The 21,897-nt window shown below is 34.7% G+C and overlaps 1 protein-coding gene across 1 annotated transcript in view; it reads left to right on the top strand.

Moving 5' to 3' along the window:
- Positions 1 to 21,897, top strand: part of LOC104526051 (formin-2) — a gene marked incomplete at its 5' end in the record, with an annotated part of 89,859 nt that overhangs the window by 44,777 nt on the left and 23,185 nt on the right. The window contains 3 exons of the mRNA XM_010169391.1: positions 246 to 305; positions 474 to 594; positions 12,004 to 12,096. Of these exons, the coding sequence (XP_010167693.1) occupies positions 246 to 305; positions 474 to 594; positions 12,004 to 12,096 (274 nt within the window). The remainder of the gene's footprint in view (positions 1 to 245; positions 306 to 473; positions 595 to 12,003; positions 12,097 to 21,897) is intronic.

Consider the following 21,897-nt stretch of genomic DNA (forward strand, 5'->3'; position numbering starts at 1 on the left):
TCAGTTTACAATCGAGTACATTTCAAAAACCAAGAGTGGCCTACATAAGTGTTATATCTTTCTATTATTTTCTTTAAATAATATTTCAGAGATGTTTGGTTTTGGTTTTTTTTGTGAAGGCAGAAAATCGGCAAATATTTCCTGTACTTGACACTAAATATTTAATTTACTTGAATTGTCATTTCTGAATTTTTTTTTTTCAGTGAGTTTCAGTAACACAGCAAACTTTATTCTCGTCTATACAGGATAACAGCAGAAGTCTTCTGTCTTACATTGTCTCATACTATTTGCGTAATTTTGATGAGGTGAGTGAGAATTAATTCTGCTCTTTTAAAATCAAGTTAAAAAATCAGCTCACTAAATTCACTCGTTTGCTGGCCAAAATGAGGAAACGTGCACAAATATTCTTTGTACTTTCGGTTATATATTTTATTAATGAGTACTATGTAACTGTTCATTTGTGTTTTTGTCAGGATGCTGGAAAAGAACAATGCATCTTTCCTCTTCCAGACCCACAAGATCTCTTCCAGGTTTCGCAAATGAAGTTTGAAGACTTTCAAAAAGATCTCCGCAAAATGAAGAAAGATTTGCGAGGTACTGAATCTAGATTAGGTGCTAACTATATGTTACCAACATATCCCTGCTCTTATTTTTTGTATAATTTTGAGAAATTAGATAATAGTATAAATATAGTTGTGTATTTTTGCCTGCTCAATTACTTTTTTGTTTCTTAATTTGCTTTTTTGTGACTATTTAAACAATAATTAATTATTTTCTGTAGATAACCTGGAAAAGGTTATTAAAATAAACAACATCAAACCAGTTAGGTTAACTGTTTTTTGAAACAAAACAGTTAATTTTTTTTCCCAAACTGATTTCAACAAGTCTTCACCATAAAAAGAATTGCAAAGTGTTGAACCATGTCCATGACAAATAAAGGTTGATAATCAGGTCCAAATACTATCTAGCAGATAAAATAATATATATGGCATGTTGTTAGAAATAGTTGAAGTAACCTGACTTTACTAAAATATAATATGCAAAGAATGTTTGGGTTTTTTTCCTCATGCTTGTGGAATGACTTCTTTAAATGAACTCAACAAGCTTAAAATAAGATGTATTTGCTAGACTTTAATAAAGAGCATGTATCATGTATCATACATTTTTTTAATAACATTGGGAACTAAGCACTAACTTTAAGTTAACTTTAAGTTAAGCAAGGCTATAGTTTGCACAAATTATAGATAATATCCATGATCTTCAATATTTTTGCTAGACTGGCCAAGTATGTACCATTATGCTAAATCTTGGAGGGAAGAAATCAAATCAAGCAATGAAATGAACTTTATATTTCTTTGTTTCTGTTGCCTTTCTGATTTTAGATGCTATACATCTAGAGACCAAGGAATAATTTGGTAAACAATTAGTCCCTGAACAACTTAGAATGGAAGATTCTCTATTAAAAGAAAAACATAGCATGGTTACCAAATTATATCTGATCTTCCCATCTTGCCCCTATTAAGTTTTCTGTTTAGATTTTTCAAAATTTATTTTAAACATTCGGAGGTAATATTTAAAGTTCTATCAAGGTCATTTAGTGTGATACTGAGGAGCAAACAGCAGCACCATCCATTTGCTGTCCTGAACAATCTAGGGGGCAAAAATACCACAGTTCAGCAACAAAAATTTATTTCTATCCTTCTTGCCACTTTCAGATTATCTGAGGGCTGATCTCCAAGCTTGCACATAGAGAAGAAATATGCTTAGGTTTGATTGAAAAAAAATACTTGAATTCAGGTACATGTTTACAAATGTTAATGGGGGCAGACATTATCCCTTGCAAGTTCACCAAAAATGTGTTTATATAGGCAAAAGGTTAAATTTTTTTAGATCAAGGTTGAAATTTGCACACAGGCATAAATCTCTTATGGAATAAATCCACACTGTGTAGTGATCAAAGCACAGTTCTGTAAAAATGGAAATTACACGCTTTGCTCTGCCATCAGACTGCAGTTGAATTCTTTCTGTGCTTCCAGTCCAGCCCTTAGGCTGGAGCCTCTGTTGTCAGTCTTTTCTGCAGTTAATGAAACTGAAGAATAAGTGCAGACACCATCACTCTGCCCCTTCCCTTTGGCACAAACTTTTTTTTGGGACAGCATCAACCCCTTCTGTATCCTCTTCTGGACATGAAGTGACAATTTTTATACCAGTCTGCGGTCTCATTCGTGACTTTCTTATCAGCACTGAGTGATGCAAAATGCTTTGCATTGTCTCTCTTTTCCAAAGAAAAGTGTCACCCTAAATTAAAAAAAAAAAGTGTTAAAAATTTTATGACTGCAAGAGCATTCACTAAAAATTCTGTGTATTCCAATAGCTTAATTGTTGTAATGCTTTCGGTGAGGCAGAGTAGCCAAGTCTAAGGCCAGTCTTTTAAATAGAGTGCAAGTTTTGGCTGAATGGATAAAATTACTTCAAAGTCGTTTTCCTCTGCATTTAGTTTAAGTACACTACCAGATTTGCTAATGTGCATCTGGAACCTTATGAGTTACTAGAGCTAGTAAGTGCCTCATTAAATGACTGAGCAGGAAGAAGGCTTTAAGATGCTGAGCAATTTCTGAGAAAATACTAAATATGATCCTCTCCTTTTGGAGTCAGTGAGAGCAAATGAGTTTTGAGTATTCCTGTGAAATACTGATTATCACCAACTTTAAAACCACAGAAATAGATGCCCATGAATGCATTCCAATTTTATACTGTGATGCAAACCGTAACTTTTCATCTATTTTCATCAGTAATTAGATGGAAGATTTCATGAGAGGATTTCACCATTGTAGGTGGGATGTGTGTGTTTGCTTTGTTCTTTACCACTGAAAAACTGAAAATTTCACGTAACATTGATGCAGGCAGTATCACCAGTTTAAAGATATTCTGTCCATGTTAGTTTCAAATACCTTGCAAACCATGCACAGTGAGTACAGTGGGGGAAGAGAGTATTGGTTCACCCAGGAACAAAAGCTTTTGAAGATATTTTATTCTGTCTTCTTAAGAAACTTTCCGTGATCATTATTCAAAAGTAAACTTAATTTCAGAAGGATCCTTTCATAAAATTATCAGAAGCCTTAAAAACCTGCAACAAAAACACAGTGTAGAGGAAGGTTATTATAAAAACATATATATTTTGTAACCATAACAATAGCAATTCATTCTAGCAATGCTGTATTCTTCCATCTAAATATGGCAGTAGCATACACAGAGACAGGCAGATATAAATAATCTTTATGGTTCTGTAAAATAATTTAGTTGTCATGCTCTTTTCACAGTTCTGAGCTTGGGCTTATGTTTGTATTAAAGGAGTTGCAATGATGATTGCTTTCAAAGAAAAAGCACTCATGATCTTCAAATCTTTATGCTTTCTTCCCTCTTGACTGTGGAGGCTCTATTTTTAAGTTTTTATGAAATGTATGCCTCACAGTTTGCCGCTGTTAGAAAAGAAAGACTCTTCTAAGATTTCAGATTAAAAGTGTAAATCCAAAAGGCTTTGAGAAAGCATTCTGTGTGCCTGTTCCAAGATTAATAAAACAGAAATTTACAATTTTTTAAATGAAAAAAAAAAAAAATCCCTTAAGATTATAGTGAAAGTTGCACTGACCACATAATATTGAACTGTTGAACTTGCAAATTGTTCAGTTTTGTTTTGGTTTTTTCTTTGTTTGTTGTTTGTTGTTGTGGGGTTTTTTTAAATAATACAGACTCTAGGGATAAAGTTTATATACTAGATTTTTTTATTTATTTTTTTTTTCTTAAAGACAGAAGACCAAAGAACAGGTAAGTCCTTTTACTAACAAACCAAGTGAGTTTGGCTCCATCTGTTGCTCCCAGATTTCACAGCTCTCCAGGATTCTCACTTTAGCCTTTTTGACTTCAGTGACATATAGTTTGTTAAGCAACTTGATCTGCTTTTGATCTCTCCTGGCTGTCAGCAACGTTCCTTGATGCAGTCATGCCAAGCAATGACTTCTGTTCCTATGTCATTCCACAGAAGAAACTTTAGCACTTGCCACATGACTTAAATCAACTCACCACGTAAAGAAAATTGGGCATCCAGGGTCACAAGAGCAGTGCATGGCTCTCACTGATTAGGACCTTTTTGTATTGTATATCTATTATTATCAGTATATTTTTCTAGACACTTCATGATGCTAAAGGAGGAGCAGAAAGATATGGAAAATGTGTATTGAATCAATTAATGTTTTAATCCTCTCTGCTCTGACACTTTCTGGAGGTACAATAATGGTTTAGTGAAATGTTGGATTTGTGGCCTGTGAAATTTTTCAAGACACATTTAGTTTAGGAAAGAACTAGGACACTAAAATGGCAGTAAGAGTTACAGTATTTAAAAAGCACTTATGGCAAGTTAAAACTGTTTAAAAGCTGTTCTTTGGCTACATGCTAACATTTTAGCTTTACAATAGTAAGTTTATTCTTGCAAATCAAAAACTAATTCATCAGTTGTCACTTACTGCAAAGCTTTAACTGAAGCTCAGCTAAAAGGGAATTAGAAACAATGTCAGGCAGAAAATAAATTTTACTAGTAGATTTTTGAAGATAATAATACCATATAATGCAGACTACTATAAAATCGAGCTGAAGTCAGTACTTGTTTATATGTCATGTTGTCATATTTAATATCTTTGATTGAAAACTGATTACAAGTAATAGTTATGATAACTAAATATTATTTTTGTAGTGATGCTTGCTTTTCCTACTGTGAGTGTTTACAACTCAATGAAAAGTCTCCATTGGTAAGAAGCTAGGTTGTGTGGCCCAGTACATCTCTGATTTGGAATAAATATGACTGAAAATGTTTATAAAGTATTAAGGATTTGCAGGACACTTTGTATTTTAAAAAGTATGTTCCAAGAAAAACCCCACAGTAACTTGGAAAAATACACATTCTCTATTTTTTCTGTACTTTTTACAGTCACCTAAAATTACCCATTCAGCTTGGATGTGCTTGTTGTAGAGCTGGTATGTGCTCTCAGGTTTAATACCTGCTGTGTAAATCAGGGCCTTGGAAGTACCCTATTGTGCAATAGAAAGACTTAAAAGTTGAATTTGGGATTCATGTCAATGTGGGACTGAGAGACAGGATAGTAGTAGGCATGTTAGGCTTTGACTCCTTACTATTTCTTTCTGACACAGTTTTCTATTTAGATTTTGACAAATCATTCCTGTTGCCTCAGTAATGGTTGCTCCTAACACCTAGAAAGAAGCCCGAACCCTAAGAGTGCAGTAGAGGTGTAGTTTGGGGTGAAATTTTCCTCTTCATGGCCACCTGTGTCTGGGGTGCATGGATTACTTTGCTGTTAGTTCTTTCATAGGTAATATTAAAGTTTGCAGGCTAAAATCCAAAAAAATGCACCATTCTATTTGCATGTCATCCTCTCTGTCTCACACACACATGTCCTCATATCTTTTCATATTCACAGAGTGCTCTGTTTCCATCACAGTTCTGATTATGGGGCTAAGTCTTTGGCAACGTTTCAGTGCCACTTCTTGATCAGGAAAAGGAGCAGTATTAATTTCAACTTCAATTATTAAAGTTAAGTGGCCTAAGCCATTTAGAGACCCTCTACAGGTGACAGAAAAGGAAGAGATTTTTCTCCTAAAATTGATTGTCCTCTCCTAAATTTGAGTGCTGAGAAAAGATCTTGAGCCTAGTCTTATAATCAGTCTTTTAAATAGCTAAACTTTGATGAAATTAAGTCCACCCTGAGAGGTTTCAAAAAACTAATATTTTTTTAATGTACTTCTACACTGCTGTTCCAAGCTGTTTGAAGAGAAGAAGGCAGGGAGCTGGAGGGGAGAACACCGAAACAGAAAGTGTATTCTTGGAGAGTTTGAATTGGTTTCCTCACCAAAAACTTTCTGATTTAAGATACTTTGAAGTGTCTGTGTTTGTTATTCTCTGTCAATAGTTTTGATATAAATGGGAATGAAGATTTTTCACAATTAAGAAATAGATCTTTTATTTTTTCTTGTATGATCCACAGATCCATATTCTGATGAAAAGATGCCTTCAGTCTTTTATAATAGAAGGCCAAATCTCTCAATAATGTTGTTATATTATTAACAAAATAATATAGCAACATTAGTGGTTTTGGTCAATCCTACAGTTATGTGTACAGTCTACCATTATAGAGACTGCCATTGTTTTAATCAAATTACATCTTTATTTTGCCTACTCATTAACAGCTGTGCATTCACAAATCCTAGCTGTTTGTTCAGCTGTCACTGAAAGGGTTAATTGCTGCAGCTATGCAGCCTACAGACTCCTAAACCTAAACCAGATGTAAACTAAAGCCAGGCTTTCAGTCAATCTGTGAGTCATATTTTACTGTCCTTAAAACTCCAAACAAGGAGCTGTCTATGGAAGCCCTTGAAGACTCAGCAGTTCTTAGTGTAAGTCTTTACAATTCCAAAAAAATAAATAAAAGAAAATTAAGAGCTCTTTCTGTACTTGTGGCAGAGTTCATCAGAGTTTGTCTTTTGATGAGGCCAGTATTGTTTCCTTTTGGTAAAGTCTAAGCTTTCTTTTAAAGTCACAGGTTGCAGCTGTAAGGAATCCAGAAAGCACTGAGCAAGTTGTGAAAACAGTGGTTATGCTGCTATATTCTTTTCAGGCAAGTAGAACACAGGCACATCTCCTATGGGAGCCTGAGTACTGAGAACCTCTGAAAATTAAGGACATAATTTCAAAACTTCGTTAAAGACTTGAAAACAAATAGTCTATCAAATCTCAATGCAACATGTGCTCTCAAGTATCTTAAACAGTCTTGAAAATACACCTAAATCCTATATGACTTCTATAGATAAGTATGTGGTTTCAGAAGTGGTTAACCAAAACAGCCTAATGGATCTGTTAATTACTCATTCAAGATAATTCACAGTTCTGCTTTCTTTTTTTTTTTGTGTGTGTGTGTGTGGTTTGTTTTTTGGGTTTTTTTTATTTATTTATTTTTTTATGTTTTGAGGGTGTTTAAAGAAAAATCATGCTGCCAATTATTATCCTGACCAAAGACAATATAGTAGACCTGAGGAGCAGCTGTTCATCTGCTCACACATTTTGTTCAAAAAAGCATTTTTTAGGATTAGAAGAGATTTGTGCTTCCAAGGGCTAAAATTTAGTATCCAACAGAACTGTTGGAAAACTTGTATTAAATAGATATTCTGAATCTTGAAAACAATTTTTTTTCCTTTTTTAAAAAAGTAAAGCAACTATTTTTGATACTGAGACTGGGTGCATTTTAGATCACTTACCGGAATTGCTTGCTGAAAGTGTTAGTACAATGCAGACAATGTTTTTTGGCTTGTCTTTTCCTTTTCTGTATAGATGTGTCTTAATACATATTGGCTGTTATGATGAGATTCTTGAGATACTGGATACAGCTGGAATTGCGTTTTTTTTAAATCTCTAAGCTGGTTTTGAACACAGATTTTCACATCAATTTCCTGATCAGGAATATTTGAGATATCTGTGTATGTATGGGCAAAAAGCTAACAGCTTGAATTGCCCAAAACTTAGAAGGCCCTCCCACAAGAATCCATTTGTATTCCTTCTCTGGAAAATCACAAACAGTCCTCTGCAGCATACAATGTTGCATAGGAGACAAAATTAGATGGACTATGGGTCTTTTCCATTGTTGAGATATTGTTTATATGTTAAAATTGACATAGACGTTTGAAGAAGAGGTGTCTCTAACCACATCAACTTCTGCTTAGGATCTGAGATCTTTGGAAGGTGTGTGATCAGTGCATGAGGACTGGGCATTCGGGACTACAGGGAACTGAAAACTTTACCTTGCTGCAAAGCAATATCAAAAAGTTTTTATCTGTATTCCTGTTTGGGCAATTCCATGTTGTGAGATAAGCTTCTACCTAGTTCTTGGCTTTTGTGACTGCCTACATGTCTCTTATTTGTGGTGCCTTGAATATCTTTCAATTCTTTCATTATAAGAAAATTTAAAATCTGCTTAAAGTAAACTGAACTTGGGAATACACTAGCTTTGTCTAAATTTTTCAGTTGTGTACGTATCTCCCAAAATGAGAGAATAACTGAACCTGTGAGAATAGGGATTATAAGAGAGCAAGTGTTGAGTCTGTTATCAAAAAAGAGGCAACTTTTTGTTTCAGACAAAACTTTTACACACTCATCACAGCTGATACCCTTTGCAGACTTATTCCTTTCATATCTAGGGTGCATAGCCAGGCTGTTCCATGAAAAGAAATGTGCTCGAGTATGAAGCTGAGGGGAAAAAAAAAAAAATAGAAGACTGTAGGTATTCTCACTTTTTTTTTTTTTTTTTCATATTTAACCTCCACATTGCTTAGAAGTTATTAATTACTCTTCTGACACAAACATTTATCCAGTATCTTATTTTTTCATTTGGGCAGAAAAATTTAAAAACATGATAAATGAGTGGTATATCCAACAGGTTGTGCAGGGAGACCACAATTTCAGTCTTGGTGCTCTGGAGAACTGGGAAACTTAGGAAGAGCTTACAGGCCCGTTGATTCTTTAATGAAGAAAGCGTCTGAGGAACTAGTTTGTTTTAAGCATCATAGTACTGATATCAGTATGGCAATAGTGACAGAATTTGTAGTATTTTTAAAGGTTGGATGCTGCATTTTTAAAAAGGGATTTTTTTTCCACAATTTCAGTCTTGGTGCTCTGGAGAACTGGGAAACTTAGGAAGAGCTTACAGGCCCGTTGATTCTTTAATGAAGAAAGCGTCTGAGGAACTAGTTTGTTTTAAGCATCATAGTACTGATATCAGTATGGCAATAGTGACAGAATTTGTAGTATTTTTAAAGGTTGGATGCTGCATTTTTAAAAAGGGATTTTTTTTCCTGTGTTTTTACTGGTAACAGTCTAGTGTTTGGTGTTCCTTTCAAATGATCAGCACTTCAGTTTCTTCAGTTACAGTGAGGAATAACAATATCTTGTCCAAATAGTAGGGTTTTATACTCTGGTGAAAAATTTAAAAACATGATAAATGAGTGGTATATCCAACAGGTTGTGCAGGGAGACCACAATTTCAGTCTTGGTGCTCTGGAGAACTGGGAAACTTAGGAAGAGCTTACAGGCCCGTTGATTCTTTAATGAAGAAAGCGTCTGAGGAACTAGTTTGTTTTAAGCATCATAGTACTGATATCAGTATGGCAATAGTGACAGAATTTGTAGTATTTTTAAAGGTTGGATGCTGCATTTTTAAAAAGGGATTTTTTTTCCTGTGTTTTCTTTTGGATTTTAAATTACTTGGACATCGTTTGCAATTCAGGAATAGGGACAAAAATGGACCTGAACCATTATGCTTCTGAACACTACTGATTTTAGTCTTTTAACAGGAGGGGTAGAATGAACAAAAGAAAAAGCCTTCACCAAAAACTGGAGAAACAAAGATATCATTAACTGCACTCGCTTTCCCCCAGCCCACATACATGTACAGACAAATCAAGCACAGCAGAGCTTCCAGTAGCTGAATGGTTAAAGGACAGACATTTCATTCTGACAATAATATATGTTTTTCTTTTCCATAGAGAGTTGAATATGAAGGTTAGTATATCCCTGCATTTCCTTATAGACTTTGAAAAGGCACTGCTTCAGGCTATTGGCATGTGTATAGGCTAAGATTTTTGGTGGTTATATATCTTCATAAGATCTATACTTCTCTCAAATTAGCTGAGAGATCAGGAGTTCATGAGCTGCAGATATTAACTCAAGAGAGTATAATGTACTTCTGTGAAGAATATGTAATCCATATTCTGGGAAAAGATATGGAATTTCAGTGATATCAAATATTATGGTAGGTTCTATAGCACCTTTCAGCTCTGTCACTTCTGGATAGGAGAAAAGAATAATTGAAATTCTGTGCATCATCATCAGGATGTCTTCCTTTGCAGAACAGTATATAGCTTCTCTATTTTTTTGTCTATCATATGCTGTAAGAAAACTTGTGGTCATTTGGATCCCCTACTATATTTCACATGTATTGACTGACATTTGTTTAAAAATTATAGTCCATATGACTATATTTGTGGGGATTTTAGGTTTGTGGGGTTTTTTTATTTTGAAGTATTGCTTTATAAGCAGGTTTACGTGTTCAATTAAATATATTCATGTTATTTTTTTTCCCCTAAAAATCTGCTGGTATTTATTTCTATTTTGCTCTAATCTAAATAAGTAAATAAATAAAATTTTGTCATCCTGGCTTTACTCCACTTGTGTGGAGTTACCAATTATTCAAATCAGTCTGCTTTTCTTTATATGTGCATTTAAAAAAATGATATCTCTAATTGTCTTCGGTATATTCCCAACTATGTGAAAAAATTGTTAACCAGCATCTGTGAAATATGAAGTTACTTTCTCCAAAGATTTGCCCCAGATGTACCAGATCAGATGTGTAGTACAGTAAAGGTGAATCAATTTATATAGCTAACAGAATACAAAGTGATGTGACTACCATCATATATATTTACCTTCTTGGTACTCTAGGTTGAATGATTAAGTACAGAGGTACAGTGGATTGGGTGACCAGCATTTGCAAAAATTAATGAACCTTTCGATCTTTGTCTTTAACTATGTTATCTTTAATTGCTCTGCCATGCTTTTTTGGATATATTATTAGTTTCTTGCTATAAACTAGAGACAGATATTATTTACCAGATCACCAATTCATGCTTCCTGAAGTAAGAATAAGATGACTTCCTACCAGGTCTCCCTTCCCCCGCACCCCCCCCACCCCCAAGACCCTTTCAAATATTAGAGTCACATTTTTGGAGCATATAAAGGTGATACATGTAAGGCTGCTACCTGTTGTTTCCAGTCTGCAAAAGTAGACTACAGTTCTCATCTGTAGAAATTTGGATTGATGCAATTCTAGACATCATTTATATTTGAAGGAAATAATTATGACTGTACATTCTGCTGCTTCAAAATCTTTTTTTTTTTTTTTTTAAAATGTCTAACTAGTCTTATGTATTTAAAGACATAGTAATAATCCATTTTTGCTGAAAGAAACCCTGGAGAGTAAAAAAGGAATTTTTTTATTTTTTTAAATGTGTGCAATTTTACTGGAAATTTTGAGGCAGTATCAAGCAGTATTAATTTCTCTTGAATGATGGGAACTTATCACAGCCTGAAGAGATTTCTCCTGTAACAGAAATCGGAGCTTAACATTCTCCTGAAGCAGTATTATCAAGTCTTTTGTTGCTCTGAACTAAATTAGCTTGGATAGTTAATGGAAGTATGACGGTACCACCAAACCAATGAATAACCTGTGTCAGGGCTGCCTCAGTCTCCATCTTCTCTCTCCTGGTCTCTAATGCAATAGAAGCAAGCTGTCCTGCTTCAAGGTCTCTCATAGAGTTAAAACCATGATAACTATACTCATAACTATATTCTTTCACTTTAATCATTTTGCACTATTATTTTTAAACAATGCAAGGCACTTCACTACACATGTGGTTTTAGCATGTATTAAGCCCTCATCTGGCTTTACTCACTAAATTAAGGTCCTTCCTGCTATTTGGTGCAGATTTTGCATCTGAAATTTGTTTTGATTCAAGCACTGTCACCTGGGGCCAGGTATATCAACACAGCCTGGGATCCAACTTTGTAATTTTGTTCCCGTACATCTCAGCCCCTTAAATTTATCTTTCTCCTTCAAAACAGTTGAATACTTTTGTTAATTTTTGCTACAACTCATTTAAACTAAAACACTGGCCCCAAGTTAGCTGTATATTTTGGTCACAAACATTTGACCAGGAACATAATTGTTCCTGAATATATTATCATGGTGTTTGTACTTGAAGTAGTGTGTTTGAGGCACATATTCCAGCAGTTTCACTGGCTATTAATTAATTCAAGTGTGCCTTTTATTGAAGTATGCAGGTCCATACTATGATGTGTCATCCTAAACTAATCTGTTACTTTAATTTCAGTATGTGAGACAGAAGCAGCAAAAGTTTATCAGCTATCACTAGAAGAGCACCTCCAGCCTTTCAAAGACAGCATGGAACAATTCATTAGTCAAGGTAAATAATGAAACTTCACTTAACCTTTTCATGACATTTCAAAGGAAAGTTATGGGAACAGTGTTTATACGTTGTGGGAAAGGGACTGTTTATTTTGGCATCATAGAAAGATGTGGCTTAGTTTAATCAGATGCCACACAGTTCTAAAAGATTTGCAAAATGATTCTGTTGTACTGTAGGTGACTCACTGTCTTTTTCATGACAGAAAAGACAAATGCTGTTGGGTTGAGTGTGTGATCTTCTGATAAGTTCAACATTCCAGCAAAAAACAATTTTACAACCTTTGTTCCTTGAAAAATTATTGAAGCTGGATCTGTTTCATTAACTTCTTTCCAAAGAGATAATTCTTTTGTATGCGCCAAAAACATGGAGTAAGCATAGCAAAAGTAGTTAAAGGTTTTCCAAATATAAGGCAAATCCATATGAAATACTTGGATGTGATTAGTGGAACACAGTGCAAGAGAAAATACATTAGAAATATCCATGATGAACTGGCATCCTGAGTGCTAGAAGGAAAAGACGTTAAAAATGAATAGGCTATGCTTTCAATGCTTTACTAGACCCTTCTTTTGCAAGACTATAGGAGGTAAGGATAACTTTGATTTTTAACTAGCGCTATATCAGAGCATCTCTTTAAATACTGCTCTGAAAAATACTCTGTATTGACCAATTCACTTTTTGATACAAGTTAGAATTCACTGCATCAGGGTGACAATGGCCTGATGAGTACACCAACGTAATTTTAACTTCCTTGACGGCTTTGCTGCTCCTTCTGCTTTGATATTGCATTTTATAATATAAGACAGACCTGTTATCTCCTGAACAGGTAAGTTATTTGAAAAATCAGTTTCTACTGCTGATTCAATGGAGCTGTCAGTAATTTGTTAGCTTAGAGCTATGTTAATGAGCTATCGCATATAGAAATCATTAATAACCGAATGCACATTATGTTTGAGAGGCCAGTCAGATATGCTTTTATCTCTTCTTGGTTAGAATATTCAAGATGGCCATCTATCTGAACATTATAAGAAGTGGAGTACATATGTTCTAGTATATACTGATCCATGCTATAGGACTCTCAATTACAGTGAATAAATTGAGCAAAACAACTATTTTGAACCATCAAATGTGAACTGATGTTTTCTAAGACAAACATCTATTAGCTAAACCTGCAGTAGCAGGTACGAACTGCTTTAAAACTGGATTCTGATTATGTATGTACCATATAAATGTTACATTAGTGGCATGATTAAACATGTAACAAGTGTTTTACATTATGTTTATATTATTATTTATATATATAGATAGGGGACAATCAAATCACAAGTTTGTCTGAAAGAGATCACTAATGGTATACTGTAAATCATGCCATATGTTTGCAAATTGACCTTAATAACAGAGTAGGAAATCAAACACGAGGATTATATTTAATCAGATATATATCTATTAAATTTCTTTCACTTCTTTTAGAAACTATACTTCTAGAAGTATCTGACTCTATACTTTATTATACTTCATTATTTCTGAGTATGACTTCCAGAGCATAATTATCTATAAGCTATATAGTAATGTATTTTGTTTTTGCAAGAATGTGTGATTTCCTTTCTTGATTATGTGTCTATAGTTTAGTAAAGTGAGGGAAAAAAAAAAAGAAAAAAAAAATGCATCTCATCCATTAAGAACTTTGCTATGTTCCCATGTTAACAGTGGATGTTGTCAGGTGGTTGACAAAAGGAGAAACCCATAATGTCAGTAAATATATAACTTTTGCATTTTAATGAAAATAATTGGAAATGTGTATTGTGAACAGAGTGGACTGTGACTAAACAATTTCTACATTTCCTTAAAACTGTAAGACACATTTTGCAGAATTCTGTCCCAATGTAAGAAAGACAAAGGTTAACATATAGGAAAAAAGAATCCCTGGTTAAGTTCCAAAAATAAAGTAATTTTAAATACCTTTCATTATGAAATCCTTTGTTTTTACTTCATGGGATTGAATTCAGACTTGAAAGAGGCCATGTTTAAAGCAGGATTTCTCTTTCCTGTTCAGTGTTTGACAGGCTTTTGATCTAGATATTTTTTCTAAGGGCTTTTGTTGTTTATGTAGACATAATCGATGAGTCTTTTCAGCTAGACTGCACACATGATCATTTAGAAAAACAGAGGGACAATTCTTGGCACCTTTTGGAGATTTGTGTTTATATAACATATGCTCTGGGTGAAGAAAAATCAAGCTTTAGGTTTTTATCTTTTCAAGTTCCAGTTTCTATAAAGTCAGAAAAAGTTTTAACTTATAATTCAGATGAAAAGCATTTTTCACAGAGTTGTGTAATTTGGCATGTTTATATGATGCTTTTTCAGAGTAGATAACTTGTGTGCATAATGCGACCCAAAAGTTCAAAGTAACTAGTTTACAACATTTACAACATGTTCACTTATACTTGTTGCTAGCAGCTAAAATGGAAAATGGTTTTCTCATAGGCAAGAAAACTTGGACATCAAATTAAATATCCTTGGCAAGGGGTTAGAAAGACACTGCTTTATAAGAATAGTTACTGCCTGGCACAGTTATATAACTTCGAATTAAGTTACTGTAACTAGTCCAGCTGATTGTTACTATTGATGTATTAATAACACATATTTTTTAGTGTTAACCCTTTTATTAGATTTATTAGAGACAAAGAAAGGTTATATATTACTAGCTTGTAAAGATTATTTCATTTGACAGATAAAGAAAGGGAAGAGACAAGAATGTATTCAGAGTTGTAACTTTTTAGATGAAAATGCTAGTGGTGTATGTGATTGAGGCTGTTCAGCATTTGCCTTTCCAGCCTAGTCAATAGGCTAAATAATCAGCATATTCATTAAAATATGCAAATTAGTGAAAGGATGCTAGTCGTTTTTCTGATAGACTCAGGATCATTCTTAAAATGATCTTTCTACTTAATAGAATATCAAACTACCTGTCCTATCATCTCCACGCTGGCTTAGTGGCTATTTGCAAGCACACTTTATCTTATGCATTTGATTTCTGAGGGTCTATGTGCCTCAAAACCTCTGAGGCAATCCTCTGTTCTCCCGTGTTTTTTGTTCTCTTTTTGGGTCCACATGCTGCAAATCATCAATCACAGAGTATATAATGTGGTTCTTTTGTTTTCACAAATGTTCATAATTTTTTCCTGAAATTCTTCATAGCCACAGGTTTTAAAAAGAGAAAAGGAAAAAAGAAAAAGAAAAAAAAAGAGGTACTTTAAAAAAAAAAGAGATTGGAGAAAAATGGTCAGGAAATACAAGACTTTTTAAAATTATATTGTTTTGTTTTTTACATATTTCTAACCATTTTTGTAAGAGTTTCCAATATTTTACTAATATAAAATAGAAGCATGAAATTTAGTAGAACAATGATCCTTTTCCAATGAAAAGTTATTCAGACTAAACTGTAGGAATTTGAAAAGTACTGTTTGTGTCTCTAACATCGGGTATATAGTCACTGAAGTTTTCTCTCCTTGAGTTACTCCTCACAAGTTATCACGGTTTGAATAAGAGAGATTGCAAAGGGAAACACTATTTGGGAATCTTGTCTCCTTTGTTTTGTATGTAGTTGTGGATAGATGGAGACACAAATACATCAGAGATCACATCCACCAGATTAGAAAGCTTCAGAAATCACTTATTTTCCTGGGGGAAATATGACACACGGAACTGTGGGTTAATAGTGAGGATGCTAATCATCATGCAATTTGTAGAGGAATTTCATTAGCAGTTGGTAATCCTTTAACCTTGTCTCTGCTTGATAGGATAGCCAGCTCATGTTGAAAGACTCGTGTGTGCATGGACCCCAGATGAGTCTCAGTCCCCAGGTTTTAACTGTGGTTAACTTTGCAGGGAAAAGCAGTCTTTGGGTGTTTGCTATTGGGACTCCAGCTCGGCTGTGCATTCTTGTCAGCCAGATAATGCAGGAAACTTGTATAGGAGGCAGCAACCATCACTCCCTCGGAAAAGTAAAAGTCCAGTTTGGGAAATGGGAAGAGGCAATATCTTGGAATCACAGCTTTTCCACTGAGATTCTATAAATTGTGCAAACGTCACAAACTTCAAATCTCAGTCATCTGATATCATACTCGGAAGCCAAACCAATGTATTTAGTTTTAGACTTTATAAAAAGCATTATGGTGTAGGACATTTAAGCACTAGAATGCATAGTTTATAGGAGGAGTAAAAACATAGCTAGTTTATCTAAAAGCACTGGGAATAATTCCAGTATGATTGTAAGTTTTAGAGTAAAAGGTAACCATTCAACCTTGGACTTCTTCTAGTCTTGTTTTGCAAAATTCCGCAGTTCTGCTCTTGTTAGTGAATGCCAGCCCCAGGTTCCATTCTGCTGGCCCCAAGAACCCAGACTCTTCTCCAGACCCAAATTCCAGCCATATCCTCATGATCTTGCAGAATAAAGATGCTAAAATTGTGCTGTTGTGTGAGCTGTCTGTAACCATCTCCCTCTTTTGCCAGGAAGAGTATTCAGGAATACAGTTTCCAAACCGTTAGTAAATTAATGTATAAATCACAAAGTGTGTTGTATTTATCACCGTAGCTGAAACCAGATAGTTGGCTGTGACTTGTTCTTTTAGGTCAAACAGCAAAAGGCTGTGCATCATCAAATGATGGATTGTGAATGAGACTAAAGCATCAGACTGAATCTTGGATGGCTGGGTTTAGTTCCTGGCTCCAGAAGTACTGTAGATGTTTGCAAAATTAATGCTGCTAGGGTAGTCTTAATTTAGTCATTTCCTAACCCAGAATGATTGATTTTGCAGATTCCATTTTCTTTAAATATTGCTTTTATAATTTGATTAATGTAAGGGAGAACACAGCACTATTTCATAATTTTTCTATATATAATTTGAGAAAATATGACTAAAACACCATTAGGATATATACAAACAAATGTTTTTGTTTTCCATTTTTAAAAAATGCAGAGAACGTTAAGGCGTTGAATGTTGGTAGATTTATGTGGAGATATTAACTTGAAATGTTATTATCAAAATATACTCATTACCAAGATTAAAAACCAAAATCTTTTTTTTTTTTTTTCATTTTACAAGACAATGTTGAGGGGATATGAAGAGTGAGCAACATAAAGTCATGAGAACAAAGGCTGATGGAATTCACATTTAAACAATTTAATTCCATGAATGTTTACGTTTTTATGTTAGTATTCTTTGTTGGATTATTGAAAGAGCTTTTAAAACTTGTTCTTTGAGTGCTGAAAGTATTTTTTTAATCTCACACTGACATCTTAATGCTAATAAATAGTTTAACATCAGTATTGTATAAACTTGTCCCTACCTCAGATGTCAGCACCTCCATTGGCATGCATAATTACAGAATAATCCTAATTCAGATTGTGTTGCATTTGCAACACTAAGCAGCCTTCACTGAATTAGCCTCACCTTGCCTCAAAGTCCATAAAAGGCCAAACCTTTAGACTTGGACTAGCAGCTGTTTGTGCCTTTGGCACAGTACCTCATTCAGTCATTTTTGTAGACATCAATATAATGATTGCAGACAGCACAAGTGTAGTAGAATAAAAAAATATATTTTTGACATAACTTGGGAAGATATCAATGCTGAGTGTCATAATGGCATGATACAAGTCACCCACCCCAAAATACTCTGAATAAATGCAGCAGATTACTGAAATTACCAAAAACCTTGTAGATTGTTTAACAGTGAGGTGCGGGGTGGAATTAATTCACATTTTAAATCTCTTCTCCAGTAAAACCCAAAATGTGTTCAAATAACATTGATTTTACCAAATAGTTTTTGGGATGGAAAAGGAAAAATAAGAGGAAGTGTGCTAGGTAACTGCACATCTTTTTAGTGCCTAGTCCTCACCTGATTGAGACCTTTGAGCAGTGTAGGATTTCGAAACAGTAGCAAGGAACGTGGAGTGAGGAGCTCAAAGCTGCGCATGAAATCTAATGCATTTCTGTGAATGTGACATGACAACGTTATAGTGAGTAGTCTCTGAATGCACATGAGTAAGTATGATGGAGAGAGTTTTTTTTTTTTTTAAAGTATTGGATCTGGGTCTCACTTTCTGCCTCCACTTAACTGACAGCAGATGTCATCTTTCAAAGAAAGGTAAATAGCCTATCTTCTTACCAGTCTGCTGCCTGAGATGGATCAAAAGAGGACACAAATAGCAAAACGCAGAGAGAGTTCACATCTTGAAACACAGCATGTATGAGGAGTAGATAGGACTTGTGCTGACTTTTTTTTTTGTGGTTATTATTAATTAATATAGTTATTAATTTGAAAAATCAGTCTCCTTTTATACAGCTTGCTGTTGTTTAATTTCTTTAAAACTTTTTAGAAAAGATCAACTTTAAGTGCTCAGGTATTCACTAAGAGTTTAAGGTTTGGTTCCATACATCTTGGTCATAATCTATGGGGCTAGCACATAATTTCAGTTGTTCCTGTTGTGTGAGAGTGTAAAGTCGTTGTGAATGGCAATTGGTTGGAATCAATGTAAAAGTTTGTGTTTAAAATCATAGGTGTTGAAAAAGCTGGAACAACATAATTAGGAAAATGTGCAGCATATTAGATGTTCTGTCCCCAATTATCTCCAAGAAACTGGGGTCTGAGATTTATGTATTTAAATGTACTTTTTCATGTATGTAAGGAAATCTTTGAAAATGAGAGAGAGGGAGTGGGTATTCTTCATGGTCATGACCTTCTACGAATTTGTCACAGGAAATACAGAAGGATGGAAGACTCTTGCTAGGATTCCCAGAAGAAATCCTGCTTTCTTCTCTTGCAAAGCTTTCTTAGCATGAATGTACCCGATAAACCATCCAAATGTCCTTCGATCTTTGTTCAGTGTAAATAGAAATTCTCAAAACTATAGCAATGTAGCTGTAATGACTCATTGAAAAGGCATTGTATCTGTCAAAAAAAACCCACCAAAAAAACCTGGCTCCACTTGAAAGTTACTGGAAAGCACATTCATAGCTAATTATAAACAAATACTAGTTAACACTTTAAATAAAAAGAGTGGAAAAAAGCAAAAACATTTAGGACATAGACAAGCAGATGAAAGGATTCTTGTTGCCTTCCATCTGAGACTACTCAGATGCATTCCTGTATTCAATTACCTGAGAAGATGTGATATTCCCTTAAGAGAGATCAGGAGATCAGAAGGGATAGCAGTTTTGTGCATCTTCTTACTCATAGCCCTTTGAAACTGGTTCAAAAGCAGAAATAGCTTAAATTGCAAAAGAGTTTGGGGCCAGACGGTGACTACAGACAGTAATCACTGGGTCAATATCATACCATCAACCAACAACAAAATATTGTGGTGGAAAAAAAGCTCTGAGAGGGCATTTGCATGCTGTTTGAGTAGACCTACAAGGTCTACATGGAATAATTTAGGAATCAGAACCAAAGGGTCAACTTATTTTGTGACTATGCTTATCTAGTATATTTGCACATAAAGGGCACTGATAATTCTTATAAACTGTTGGATTTGAGTCTACTTTTCTCATTAAATTCCTGGTAGTATTGCATATTTAATTTTAAGCCTAAATTTTAATGTTTGTTTGGTTTGGTTTTGGGGTTGTTTTTTTTGTTTGTTTGTTTTTTGTTTTTTTTTACAAAGCCACTAAGCACAAGCCCCTGTCATAATTTAAAAATCAATAATAATCTCACTTTTATTTACAGTCTCCCCCAAAATCCACTTCCTTTTTAATTCCATCTAAAATGTCCACTTTGTTCTTTTCAGTGCCATTCATGTCCCCACCCAACCACATTAGTCTTATTAAATAGAACATGCAAAGAGAACAAACAACAACAAAATAAAAAAAATTGAGGCAAAAGACATTCAAAAGTCTAAAGGGGGAAAGAAAGTTTTTTCCTCAGAACTTTCTACTGATCATGGTGTCTTTGCTATTCTGCTTTGGTATTTCAAGGTTTTTCAAAACACAGTGTTGAATAGCGTGCTGATTGCCAAATAAAATAGCTCTAAGTATTATTTTAGTGTTTTCTGGGGCATTTAAAAGCATGTGTACTACTAAGGAGAATGGCGGTACTCTATTAGGAGCTCTGACAGGAGTCTTGTAGACTTCAACATTAGACCCTAATAATGCCAGTGTAACTACATGGCCTTGCTTGTGTCACTTGTTCATCCAGTATTTTCTCTCTCTATCTTCACTTTCTTTCTGTCCTAGTCACCCATGTGAGATACCTACAGCAGGTATCCTCATGGCCTGTCAGGCATCTCAGGTTCTCAGATCTTAGTGGAGCTTAGTGGAGCAGTGACAGATAAACCATCTCACATTCCATCTGCTTTTTAAGAAAGTCTATCCCTCAATTTTGTTTTTAGTTTTGCTTTGTTAGGATTTTTTTTTTTTTTTAGTTTGGTGCTCTGCCAGATGAGAAATTTGGTATATTTTCAAAGTTCTAGCTACTATTCACTCAGCACCACTATAGAAGAAAAAAAAAAAAATCATAGAATCATAGAATGGTTTGGGTTGGAAGGGACCTTAAAGATCATCTAGCTACAACCCCCCTGCTATGAGCAGGGACACCTTCCACTAGACCAGGTTGCTCAAAGCCTCACCTAACGTGGCCTTGAACACTTCCAGGGAGGGGGCATCCACAACTTCTCTGGGCAACCTGTTCCGGTGTCTGACCACCCTCGCAGTGAAGAATTTCTTCCTCATATCTAATCTAAACCTGCCCTCTTTCAGTTTAGAGCCATTACCCCTTGTTCTATCACTACCTGCGCTTGTAAAAAGTCCTTCCCCAGCCTGCTTGTAGCCCCTTTCAGGTACTGGAAGGCCACTATAAGATCTCCCCGGAGCCTTCTCTTTTTCCAGGCTGAACAGCCCCAACTCTTTCAGCCTGTCCTCACAGGAGAGGTGCTCCAACCCTCATCTCTTAAATCATCTTTAAGGATCCTGTTAAAACTGCAGCAAGGATTTGTAAAAGTGTCAGAAATAGTTTTCCTTTTTTCAGTAAAAAGGGTTTCTAAAAAATTCACTGCTTTTCAATAATACTTATATAGCACAGGGGCAGAATAGTCACAGTTTAAAGCAGTTTTTTTAAGGTTTTGACCCCCCAGGTAAAATATTTAGTACTAGGTCAAATATTTCTTAAGATTTTTTAAATCCTCTGGAAGAGACAATAAAGCGTGAAATGTTGCACTTTCAAACAAGAAATTGCAATAACTGATAATAGAGACAACAGACATTATAATGCAATATCTGTTCGTACAGAAAATAGTCTGTACATACAGAAAATAGATATATTAATATAAATAACTTTTTAAAAAGACAGATTTAATGTAGTAGATATAATGGTTAAATTTGGAGGAGGCTAATATAGAAAGTTTATTGTACTGAAAATGAGAAAATACTTGGCAGTGTTCTTAGTTCACAGAGTGGCTTGGTTCCTGCAGAGATTTTAGCATAATAGGTCCAAAATGTCACTTGCCATTGAGGTCAGAGGGGACAATTTGTGGTAAAAAAATGGCTTTTATGTCCTTACCTTTGAACTCCTCTTCATTTAATTTAATCTTCTAGGCTTTCTAAATGGGGTGGAGGGGAAGGACTATTTGCAGAAAAATGAATTATACTGTCCTGGTAAAGACCATTATTTTCTAGAATGCCTGTGTCTACTTCTCACATGCAATTTTGTGAGATGCTTCAGTTTTTCATGACTGCATAGGTCACTTTAGTATAGCTATTCATATACATGCCTTTGCAGAAGTTTATGTGTAATCTTTGCAGGACTCTA

Source organism: Antrostomus carolinensis, unplaced genomic scaffold, assembly GCF_000700745.2.
Source record: "Antrostomus carolinensis isolate BGI_N321 unplaced genomic scaffold, ASM70074v2 scaffold11046, whole genome shotgun sequence".
Lineage (NCBI taxonomy): Eukaryota > Metazoa > Chordata > Aves > Caprimulgiformes > Caprimulgidae > Antrostomus > Antrostomus carolinensis.